Here is a 12,178-nt window from a genome sequence, read left to right on the forward strand (position 1 = left end):
AAGCAAAATCGCCTCGATCACCGTCATTTTCTCAAACGGAGTGAACAAAGACATATCCTCTATGCCTACCGTGTTGTTTGTCATCTCCGTATATGATTGCTGGCCATATAATCGTAGTTACGAAACTAATGAGCAATACAAAAATTCATGTAAAATTGTGATTGCGTATTGTAAAGATTAAACAAATGAAAACCATTTTTTAACCATTCATTCGTTTTGTCATACACCTCATTGGCATTGTACATGTCGAAATCCTCATCAACCTTGGGGAAGGCGGACATGGTCGATGACATCTACGCGAAGGACACGTGCGGGGTCAAGTGAAGGCCGGCAACCGCGGAAGGACCAGCCATGGCAGCACCCACCTTCGCCTTCTTTGGTGCCCGCGACTTCCTAACGGACGCAGTGGGGCAGCGGCGTGGGGTCACTTGGGCGGCGGATCTCCCGGCTAGGCCGACGGCTACGGCCGGGGCGGAGGATGCTAGGGTGTTCGATGTCACAAGGCCAGCCATGAGAGGCGGGGTGCTACCAAACAGCGGCGACAACATGGGATAGGCGACGGAGTAGACAGTAGGGTCGGAGGAGCCCATTTCGCAGCGGTGCCATGCGAAGAGATATGCGTGAAACCTCACGCGAGGGGAAGTTGCTTGGCACCAACGTTATGGAAAGGTTTACGGGAATGGTCATCTTCCTCCAGATGTACAAGAAGTCGGGGAGATTATACGGGCTCCCATATTTTTCCGTGTTTACGAAATATGTTGGAACATTTTTTTTGCCCGACTGCCCATAAACCAGAGATATTTACATACACGCAAACTATTGAAGATGCTCTTAGGCCGCTGTCGTTAGAAGCTTGTGCACTTATGCATGCGTAGTTACGTCAGGGTTTTCTAATTTGTACACGCCGACACACTACAACCTCTCAAGGCATTGTGATTTAAAGACTTGCCATTGTCTTTCTATTTCTTTCCCATCAGCTCCCTGACTCTTTTAACCATACTCCCTCATAGCGACTGGTGCCCCCCCCCCCCCCCCCCCCCCCCCCCCCCGGCTATTCTTCTTGGTAAGAGCACGGGTACAGCACACCCAAACTCTAAATTGAAGTGCCGATGTGTGCTTGTGTTGGGTTTTTGGAGAGAGAGAGAGGGGGAGAGAGAGAGAGAGAGAGAGAGAGGGAGGAAACCATTGTCTCTGGATTAATCTCATCAGGAATAGAAGTTACAACTATATGCGAACATTTCTACCCAAAGTCATTTGGATGAGCTCAATATGGATTTTATTTTAGAAATAACGCTTTCATAGCCTACATTGGTGGTTATTAGTATCTCATTTGTCTTTGCACAAATCTCGTCTTCAAATCACACCTACGATTAGTTATTTCCGACTGCAAAACAAACAAGAAAGAAAAATTAGCCAATCCATAATGAATCATGTTAGTAAAATCTTAGTTGTTTGAAAAAGATAAGTTCAACCAAAAGCCAATGGACGGTGAATCAGGTTTTATAAATTATTTTTCAAATGGAAAAACCAGCAAAACAGTAACCGACCATGTTAGTATTGCATTTTTTTAAATGAGACCAACCCAAGGGCTAACCCTCGTTGACATTTTTTTATAGAAGAAACTCCGTGAGCATCGCCCGTCCGAGCCGAACTCGGGTGGGCTGGCAGCAACCCGAGCTGCCCACCCCATCCTCTTAGGCCAACTCCACCGCGCGACCCCAAACGGACGTCCGGTTTGGCCGGATTTTGTCCCTTTGGGCGGCAATGGGTTCGCCCATGCCGCGTTTGTCCGATGGGTCGCGGGTGCGCCCAACGCGCGGCCGCACCCCAAAACCTGTCCGGGGTAGACGTGAATAAAAAATATAAAACTTAAATGAAATGACTAAAAAAGCAAATAAACGCAGTTAAAAAAACATAAAACATATATAGGGGTCACGGCCACAAAACGGCCCAGTTTCTCAGTCCACTTAAATGTCACAGTTTCATAATTAACATAAAAACAAAATAAAAAACGCCTCCCGCGCGCTCCTGCCGCGCCCGTCGATGCCGTGGCCGTCGCCGTCTTCACTGGCCGCCGGTGTCGTCGTCGTCGCTGACGAGGTCGACGTAGTCCGCCGGCGTCCACAGGTGGGCCGGCGGTCCGTGGTGCACGGGGGCGGCGGCTGGAAGGTGGCCGGTGCCTGCACCACCTCCTCCCGAGGCGATGCCTCCCGCTCCGGTGACCGCGGCGGCGTGGGGCACCAGTTCACGCCCCCCACGGCGGCCGCCATCTGCTCAGCGGTGCACGACCAGCTCCATCCCTGGCCCACCAGGCCAGGGTGGAACGCGGCCACCGGTGGCTCCTCCACCACCTCCTCCATCGGCACCATCTCCACCTCCGAGATGGCGACGTCGCCGGCCGCGGAGAGGGTCGTCATCTCCTTGAGGCCCTCCCATTGGCGCTCGTCGTGCGTGTGCATGGAGTCTTCCAGCACACGCGCCATGAGCCGGGCCTCCTCCTCCGCCGTCATGCGAGGAGGTGGGGATGGCGATGGAGATGGCGACGGCGACGGCGTGGGCGTCAGGCCGCGCACCCGCGTACGCCCCGCGCGCCTGGGGAACCGCTCGGGGCTCACGTGGCCGCCGCGGCCCCGTCGACGTGCCGGCGAAGAACGACGCCAGCCGCATGTCGTGCTCATCGCGGAACCAAGTGTCCCACAATGGCGAGTTGGGGCGTACCTCTCGTCGTAGTAGAGGTCGTCCGGGAGGAGCCGGCGGCGGCGCTGGATCTCCTGGCAGCGCGCACGGCCGCTCAGCGGGACCGACGGGATCGGCACGCGGTCGGCCGACAGGTGCCAGTTATTGGGGAGGGGGACGTCGCTCCAGGGCAGCGGCGTCCTCGTCTCCCAATAACGGCGGCAGACGGCCGCCTCGATGTAGTGTCGATCGCGCTCGCCGGTGGCCGTGGGCGCGATGGAGAACGCGCGCGGCGCGGGGGCCCAACGTGGTGGCGATGGCGACGCGGGCTCCTCCTTCTTCACCGAGCCGCGGCGGCGTCCCGACGAGAAGCCAGCCTCGCGGTCGTGCTTGCCTTTGCGGCCGTAGTTTCATAGCCCCATGGCTGCGGGCGGCCAGCTGACGAGTTCTTGGCTAGGGTTTGGGACTGGGGCTGTCGGTTTTCGAGGAGGCCGCGGGGTGGGGTGGGGCAGTGTGGACGACGACCGGTCCACGGTTCCCGTTTAAGAAGGACTGCGACCCCTCGCATGTGCGGATGACAGGCGGGGCCGCCCGCGTGTGCGCATTGATGTGGGGGGGTGGGAGGGAGGTGGCCTCCTGCCACGCGGCCCCGACGCGGTCGAGGCGCGCGTCCGTTTGGTGTCCGCCGCGACCCAAACCCGGCGCAAGTTTGCGCTCGAAATGGGTCGGCCCGGACACAAAACGGACCAGATGGGTCCGGGCCGTCGCGCGCTGGACGCATTGTTTGTCCATTTTATCACAAACGGATAGGGCCGGACAAAATGGGGCGCGCGATGTAGTTGGCCTTAGTATTGGATTTTAACAAGCAGCTGAGCTCGCATGATAGGCCCATGTAGCACCAGTCTAGGACTAGAGTCTGGCAATGCCACGAACCCTACCATTGCACAGCCAGTCATAACTCAACTCACGGTGGAGACTGAAGCACCGTACCGTACAACTAGTATCTGCTTCCTGACGAGAACATTCTGTGGATCGTTTTCGTTTAGTTGTTGGACATTGAATGAATGAATGGCAACATCCAAGCCGCTGCTCCAATGCAGCAGCAACATAAACACTGAAGCTACAGGCCGTGATTATGTTGGGTAACAAACATTCAGACGCGATGATCGTCTTGGTTGTTGGGCTCGTGATCCCGATCCCGTGTCGTGACGGGCCGTTCACGCCCGCACGCGCGGGCACTGCCGCCCGCTCCTCCTCACCACGCCCGTGCCCGACACACTGAGCGAATCTTTTCTCCTCTGTCGTGGTTGCCACGGATAGATAGACGAGTGAATAACATAAAAATACCATTTTTCGTGCTACGGTACCAAAAAAACTACCAGAAATTTATTTGTGAGTAATATCTATCACGGTTGGCGTCGGCTGTCTTAAAAAACCCAAATCACCCATGTGATTCAAAATTGATCTGGATTATGACGAATCAGGCCCGCTCTTAAACAAACCGTTTGTTTGACTGTTTAGTTTGACCGTTAACTTACATGTGGGGCCCACCCGTAAGCTTCGTCTTCTTCCCTTTCTTCTCTACTCCCCTCCCCTGATCTCTCTCTTCTTTCCTCACGGCCAGCCAACGCTCACGGCCGGCCACGGCGACGGGCTACAGTTGGCCACCGCAACGGGCGCGGAGGCAGCCGGCGAGCAGCTCGACCACCCACGCCTCCTCCCTTCTCCCCATAGTTCGCCTCCTATGGCTCGTGCGCCGCCCAGCCCCATCTCCGACGGAGCTCAGCCAACTCCCGCACCTCCTGCTGGCCTCCTTGCACTCAGGCCGAGCTCGCTTTCTTCATGTCCGACGGCCGCCGTGCCTGGCCCCATCTGCAACGCCTTGACGCGAGCTCGCCATGGCTGCCTCGCCCGCAGCTGGCAGTAGGGAGCCCTCGAGCTCTGCCGCGTGAAACAGGGCAGCAACGACAGCGTCGAGCTCCGGCGCGTGTAGCAGAGGTGCAGGGACGGCACCGCTGAAGGCCGGCCGGCGCCCGCATCATCTCCGGCGACGAGCTTGCCGGCGGGGACCCGATTGCCTTTTGTTTTATTTTTCAGGGACCCGATTGCTTTTTATTTTATTTTCAGGGATCTGATTGGGAATGAAGATTTATTTTATTTGAATATGTGGAAGAGACATTGACATGTAGGCCTCACATGTAAGTTAACAGTCAAATAAACGGTCAAACGAATTGTTATCTTACATGCGGACCCCAGCTGTCATAAATCTGATCAGATGTTAACCACTCGCCCATTTGGGTTTTTTGAGACAACCGACGCCAACAGTGGTAGGTATTAGTCACAAACAAATTTTCGGTAGTTTTTTTAGTACCATAGCATGAAAAGTGGTAGTTTTATGCTATTCACTCTAGATAGACAGATACATGGTTCACGGGGTGGACGTGGGGATACGCCTTTCGTCGGCGCTCATCAGCGCGCCTGGGTCCAACTTGCCGTGCCGAGCTCGCCTGAATTTTCCCATCCAAGGCGTCAGCCGCCGCCCTTGTTTTCCTCTCTTCCTTCCTCCCTTTGCTCAGACGAGCGGAGCGCGGCGGTCTACGTACGCCCGCGGCCGACCTGACCAGCGACGGGTGCAACTTTTCTCCTCGGAGCGAAACCTCCAGACCGGCTCCAACGCAGGCCGTGCCCCAGCGGTACGGCGACAGGTGACGAGCGAGCCATAGCTCAATCGTCAACACCGTGTGCTCCTGTGACCGCCAAACAAAACAACGCCCAGCTTGTTGCCCTTGCCGGTTGCCGCCGTCGGCGCGTCCGTCGCCTCCGTGGCGTCGGTCACCACGGACTGGAGCACGCACCGCCGCACGTCGCCCGCCCGCCCGCACGCTTCTCGCCGCGATCGCGTGCATCCACCAATCCACGGAGGTCGGGACGACCGCGAAACAGATGATATTTTTTTTTTACCGAAGTGCGCACGGGCACGAGGGGCCAGCCTAGCGTGGCCTAGCCTGCCTGGGCGGTGGGCGCCGAGCAGGCTGCCGGGGCCTCTACTCTCGCTCCTTTTGCACTCCGCCTTCAGATTCGCTTTTCATTTTCTGCCATTGTTTTGTGCCTGCCGCCCTTTGCGCGCACGTCCTGCTCGCCACGCATATTCCCGCGCACGTCCTGGGCCGGCCCGGCCGCCGTGCGTGTCCCTGTCCGCCGGTTCTTCTCTTCTTCCACCTTCAACCTTCCGTTATCTCTCTTTGTCGTTGCGGTTAAGCCAACCAAGTTCTACGCAAGTTAATGAGCCTAAGAAGCAGTTGTATAGTCTTTTCTCAAAGGATATAGCTCAGTGAAACGGGAAATTAGGAGTGAGGCGTTTTGGCTCTCGGCCTCCATGGAGGCCGTCTTTTCTGGAAAATTCAGAATTTCGTCCTGAAAATTTACACACTTGTGCATTATGCCACCATGTATATCTATTTTTTTCAGAATTTTTTGAAACGTAAGAATAAGAATTTGAACGAATTTCAATTTTTTCAAAAACCGACTTCATTGGAGCTCGCCCTCCAAAACGTATTTTCGGAAAAATAGCGCTTTCTTACCTAATTTTTCTTCGCAGGAACCTCATCTTCAAATCACACCTAGGGATAATTATGAGCCAGCTGTATGAGAAATGGCAAAAGAATTAAGAAAAAGTCAGATAAAAACATTAGCAAATGCATTCTTAATCGTTCAAAAAAAAAATAGTTTCAAATAAAAGCCAATTATGCATGGCGGATAAAAGTACTAGTGTATAATGATTTTTTTACTAAAGGAAAAGCCAGAAAATCAGTAACCGAAATGCCAGCTTCCAAAAAAACAAGAGTACTCCTAAAATGTCACATTCTTCGAGGGCGACCCTGCAAAATGGAACAGAGCCAAAAAACCCTCCTCTGGAGTCTCCTCCCACCTCGCCGATTATTTATCCCCTCCCACCCTGCCAACAACGGCCTCCGCCTCCTGCTCCGCCGCCGCCGGATTCGCTCCCCCCACCGGCCGGCACCGACCGTTCCCGCACCACCGCGCCGCCTCCCTCCCGCCGGCCACCGTCGCTCTCCTCCCGCCCCCGCCCCAGCACGCGCGCGTCGTCGAGCACCACCAGTAACGCCTCCCCCCCGCACGAGGTCCACGCATCGGCATCCACCCATCCATCCACCTTTGACTGCCCAGTCCAGATTCCGCATCCAGATCTAGCCGCGCGCGCGATCCGGGGAGGGGGGCGATGAACGGTGGCATCGCTCCGCCGCCGGCCGCGGCCGCGACGGAGGCGGAGACGGCGGCGACCACGCCGAGCCACCGGCGGCTGCCGGACTTCCTCCAGAGCGTGAACCTCAAGTACGTGAAGCTGGGGTACCACTACCTCATCACCCACCTCATCACGCTGCTGCTGCTGCCGCTCATGGCCGTCATCGTCCTCGAGGCCGGCCGCACCGACCCCGACGACCTCCGCCAGCTCTGGCTGCACCTCCAGTACAACCTCGTCTCCGTGCTCGTCCTCTCCGCCGTCCTCGTCTTCGGCGCCACCGTGTACGTGCTCACCCGCCCCCGCCCCGTCTACCTCGTCGACTTCGCCTGCTACAAGGCGCCCGACCACCTCAAGGTCGGCTTCCAGGAGTTCCTCCGCCACTCGGCGCTCTGCGGCTTCTCCAACGACGCCCTCGAGTTCCAGCGCAAGATCCTCGAGCGCTCGGGGCTCAGCGAGGAGACCTACTGCCCCGAGGGCATGCACGCCATCCCGCCCGAGCCCACCATGGCCAACGCCCGCGCCGAGGCCGAGTCCGTCATGTTCGGCGCGCTCGACAGCCTCTTCGCCGCCACCGGCGTCAAGCCCAAGGACGTCGGCATCCTCGTCGTCAACTGCAGCCTCTTCAACCCGACGCCCTCGCTCTCCGCCATGATCGTCAACCGGTACAAGCTCAGGGGCAACGTCCGGAGCTTCAACCTCGGCGGGATGGGCTGCAGCGCCGGCGTCATCGCCATCGACCTCGCCCGGGACATGCTCCAGGTGCACCGCGGCACCTACGCCGTGGTGGTGAGCACGGAGAACATCACGCAGAACTGGTACTTCGGCAACCGCAAGTCGATGCTCATCCCCAACTGCCTCTTCCGCGTCGGCTGCTCCGCGGTGCTCCTCTCCAACCGCGGCGCCGACCGCCGCCGCGCCAAGTACAGCCTCAAGCACGTGGTGCGCACGCACAAGGGCGCCGACGACAAGGCCTTCAACTGCGTGTACCAGGAGCAGGACGGCGAGGGCAAGACGGGCGTCTCGCTCTCCAAGGACCTGATGGCGATCGCCGGCGGGGCGCTCAAGACCAACATCACCACGCTGGGGCCGCTCGTGCTCCCCTTCAGCGAGCAGCTGCTCTTCTTCGCCACGCTGGTGTCCAAGAAGCTCTTCAACGCCAAGGTGAAGCCCTACATCCCGGACTTCAAGCTGGCGTTCGAGCACTTCTGCATCCACGCCGGCGGGCGCGCGGTGATCGACGAGCTGGAGAAGAACCTGCAGCTGCAGCCGGTGCACGTGGAGGCGTCCCGGATGACCCTGCACCGGTTCGGCAACACCTCCAGCAGCTCCATCTGGTACGAGCTGGCCTACATGGAGGCCAAGGGCCGCGTCCGGCGCGGCGACCGCATCTGGCAGATCGCCTTCGGCAGCGGGTTCAAGTGCAACAGCGCGGTGTGGCACGCCCTGCGCAACGTCAAGCCGTCGCCCAGCACCCCCTGGGACGACTGCATCGACCGCTACCCCGTGGAGCTCGTCGACGGCTTCCCCACCCACAACCACAAGCAGCAGCAATAGCATCCGCGCCCATCGCCATTGGAGCTCTTCCTGATACAGAAACCTCACTCAGAATGGATCAATTCAAATCCATTCATGGTTACCAGAGACATAATTAATGGGTAGTACTGCAAGAAGAATCTCCAGGCGTGGTGTAAGTCTGCTATGCTCTGCTCTGATCTGTATGAATGCAACTCTGTGCTCATCTTCAAGAAGATTTTGATTGCTGGTCTGTGTACTTGAGGTATCTGGACCAGCATCCTGCCCTGACCGACCCTGTGGTGGTAAGTTTTACTCCAGTCCAGTAGTAGCATAGCAGAGTGGTGGTGATGAGGAGGTCAATGAGATATGCCTGCTGTTGTGTTGTTGTATGTACATTTGTTGTCTCTTTTAGCAATTGCTGGGGATTTGCCATTCACCACAGACAGTGAGGGGTCCGTCCATAGGAGGGGCCAATCTTTATTTTTGGTTACATGAGAAATTAAGAGATTGATTCATGCTGGTTACAGGCAGTGTATTGTTATTGGTTCTGTCGACTGAACTATGGAGCATGTATTTGTCATGTTCGATCGATTTTCTTTTCTTCTGCTTCATTTTGCTGTATTACTGACCTTGATATATACGCCTCAAGTGGTTTTATTCCTTCAGTATTTTTCAACTTATCTCTGTTATACTTTAATCCCTTGAGCAAGACGATGGTGCTGCCGATTGTGATCTTGAACAAGAACAGACCGGCATCTGTTGGATCTTGCGTTGACGAATTTGCAGATTTCAGTTCTTCTTCTTTCATGTTGACATGGATGCACGGAGGCATATTTTCCTGAGGCCCAGGCATTATCTTGGTCTCTGATTTACTGTCAAGAGCATTTCTCTCCGGTGTTTCTGAACATTCTGAAGGGCAAATACAGATAGCGGGCTCATGCAGAACAGAGACGAAGATGATGCGTGTCAGCATCACACCGGCTCTCTCTCTCTCGTGTCCACTTCCTGCAACAGCGCAGCAGGTTCGGCATCGAATGCTCCGTGGATTCAATGGCGTTCATTCAATGTCGAACAATAATAACTGAGAATGTTCTTGTCAGGATCTAGATACTGCTGCTACTCCTACTCCACTCCACTGGAGGTTGATTTATGAAGGTTGGTACAGCATCTTGGACAGACTGTACCACGTGCGCCGCCCGGCCGCATCATCCTCGATGTTCGTACAGGCCTCCCATTCCAGATGTTTTGCTTTTTTTTTTGCAACCCGTTTCAGCTGCTCAATACTACCCCCTTGGTTCCAAAACAGGTGCCATGAATTTAGTTGAAATTTAAACTGAAACCAATGATAGTTATCTTAGAAACTAAAACCACATCACTTATTTTGGAACGAAGGAGGTATGAGACGTTTTAACTTTTTTTCTGAATCGGATGTATATAGACGCGTTTTAATGCGATACTCCATCCGTTTCTTTTCACTCTGCATATAAAATTTGTCAAAAGACAATCTCTATAAAGTTTGACCAAATTTATATTAGAAAACATATCAACATCTACAGTACCAAATAAACATAATATTAAAATGTATTTCATGATGGGTCTAACGACATAGTTTTTGTAATGTGAAAGTTAAATAATTTCCGTAAACTTGGCCAGGCTTTGAAGAGTTTGACTCCAGACAAACCTTATAAGAGGAGTAAAAAGAAATGGAGGAAAGGAGTACTAGTCAAATAAACAACTCCTCTTCTTTGCGCCCCTGCATTGGAACCCAATCCTCTATTGTTTTTTTTTTCTCAAAAAGGAGGATGACGCCCAGCCTCTGCATCAGGGTGATGCATACAACCATATTTTCAAATACCACGGATTGTATGCTAGAATCGAATAGTTTGCGCCCCAAAATACTGCAAATCATTTGAAATACCATTGGTTGTGTTCCACACACAAATGCAAAGACGGGAATCTCGAGCCTGAGAGCAAGAGAAGCTCCCGGCTCAGCACTCTAGGCTGGCCCTCGTGTTCGTTATCAAGCCCGCGGCCCCTCCAACGGCGGAGAAGACGAGAGGCCGGGCAACGTGCGGCGGTGTGTGATGACCGGCGACGGCGTGAAGGCGTCACCGCGGCGAGCAGCGTCGCGGTCACCGCACAAACATTTCCGAATTACTTGTCTTAGATTTGTCTAGATTAGTATTAAAACGAGTCCAGATACATCCGTATCTAGAGAAATACAAGACAAGTAATTTGGAACGGAGGGAGTACGTGGACGGCGAATTCGGTAGAGAAGAGTGGTGCGGTGCAAGGGGCGAGAAAGAGCCTTGCCTGTCACCCCGTCGCCGTCGGTTCTCGCTTCCCGGCTAGTCCTCGTGGAAGTCGAGGCGGATAGGCCCGGCCGTGGACGGCACTAGGAGTCCGATCACGGCTCAGGTCAGGTCAGGTCGGTCGCGACGTAGACGACCGCCGCTGATCCATACAAGGAAAAACTGATTGAAACGCACGCACACGCACGGTGTCTCCCCGTCCCGTGTGTTGCTGCTCCGATGATCGGGCGACGTCGACGGCTCCCTCCTGCCCTCCTGCTTGTGGCGTCGCGGGTTTTGCCATCCGTGCGTGAACGAACAATCACGACTTGACAGCCGAGCCTCCCTCGATTGATCACCACGTCTTTTTTTTTTCTCTTCCTTTTTACAAACAAACAATGAGCATTTCAATCCGCGAGAGAAACCGTGAATTTTCAACCTGGCCGGAGATGAATTGATGGAGCATATATACTACAGCCCCATGCAGACAAGTTGACAAGCGAGTAAACAGAGGTGGGGACACCTGGACGATGATGGTGCCTGTCAGTATCACAGCGGTTCCCGTGTCCACTTCACGCTACAATACACCAGGTTGGTCCAACAATAATGCTTCTACGAAGAATGTTCTTGTCTTTGGTGGATTTGCTCGGATCTGTTCGTCGTTCGTCTGTGTTCCTGAGTCTTCAGGTTGGATTCTTCTGATCTACACTATTCATCGAAGGCGGTTACTGTTCTGGTGCGTTAGTTCTATGGGGCCTTAGCACGACGACTTTCCGACTGTCTACTACAACAAGGTTTGCCCGGCTCCGGCGATGGAGGGGCGATGACAGCGGCGCGCCTTCGGCTTGCTTCAGTGCTTGTAGTCGTCGCTAGGTGGTTTACGGATCTGGATGTAATTTTTAATATTTCTAGTGTTTGTTGTACTACCATGATCGAAGATGAATAGACTGGAAGTTTTTCCAAAAAAAAGGATATAGATTTTTTTTTTTTTGCGGGGAGCAAGTAGATATAGATGCTCACTGGAACGTCCATTTGCTACGATCGACTGGCAGCTTCGCCAAACTGTACCACTGCTGCATGGATGGATTCATTGACCGTGCTCTTCGTTCATGCACCAAGATTCAGACATGGCATTTCAGATGTCTTTTTCTTGTTTATACTTGATTCATATTTTTACATGTTTTGCCTCGTATGTGTGTATGCTCGCTTCAGCTGCCGAATAGTCGTCCTCTTTTCGCTTCAAAATCAGTCAGTGGATGATGGCTCCTTCTCTACTGTAGTGTACCGGTCCACCCCACGTTATCGGGATCGAATCCAATCCTTCATGAAACTTGGGTTGCTCCCACAGGAACAAAGAAAACCACGGCATCCAGTTCTCCAGCGAAAGCTTGTGAAATCAACCAACCTTCTTTTGCCCGAAACAAATAACTTG

The 12,178-nt window shown here is 54.3% G+C and overlaps 1 protein-coding gene across 1 annotated transcript; it reads left to right on the forward strand.

Annotated features, from left to right (window-relative positions):
- Window positions 1–6,606: 6,606 nt before the first annotated feature.
- Window positions 6,607–9,066, forward strand: LOC123183181 (3-ketoacyl-CoA synthase 4). Its single transcript, XM_044595928.1, has one exon. The coding sequence runs from the start codon at window positions 6,917–6,919 to the stop codon at window positions 8,492–8,494; it is 1,578 nt and encodes a 525-aa protein (XP_044451863.1). The 5' UTR covers window positions 6,607–6,916; the 3' UTR covers window positions 8,495–9,066.
- The last annotated feature ends 3,112 nt before the right edge of the window (window positions 9,067–12,178 follow it).

Source organism: Triticum aestivum, chromosome 1D (genome assembly GCF_018294505.1).
Source record: "Triticum aestivum cultivar Chinese Spring chromosome 1D, IWGSC CS RefSeq v2.1, whole genome shotgun sequence".
Taxonomy (NCBI): domain Eukaryota; kingdom Viridiplantae; phylum Streptophyta; class Magnoliopsida; order Poales; family Poaceae; genus Triticum; species Triticum aestivum.

Bases quoted from the DNA above. Each gene is read 5' to 3' on its own strand.
- LOC123183181 (XM_044595928.1), top strand. From the start codon at position 6,917: ATGAACGGTGGCATCGCTCCGCCGCCGGCCGCGGCCGCGACGGAGGCG.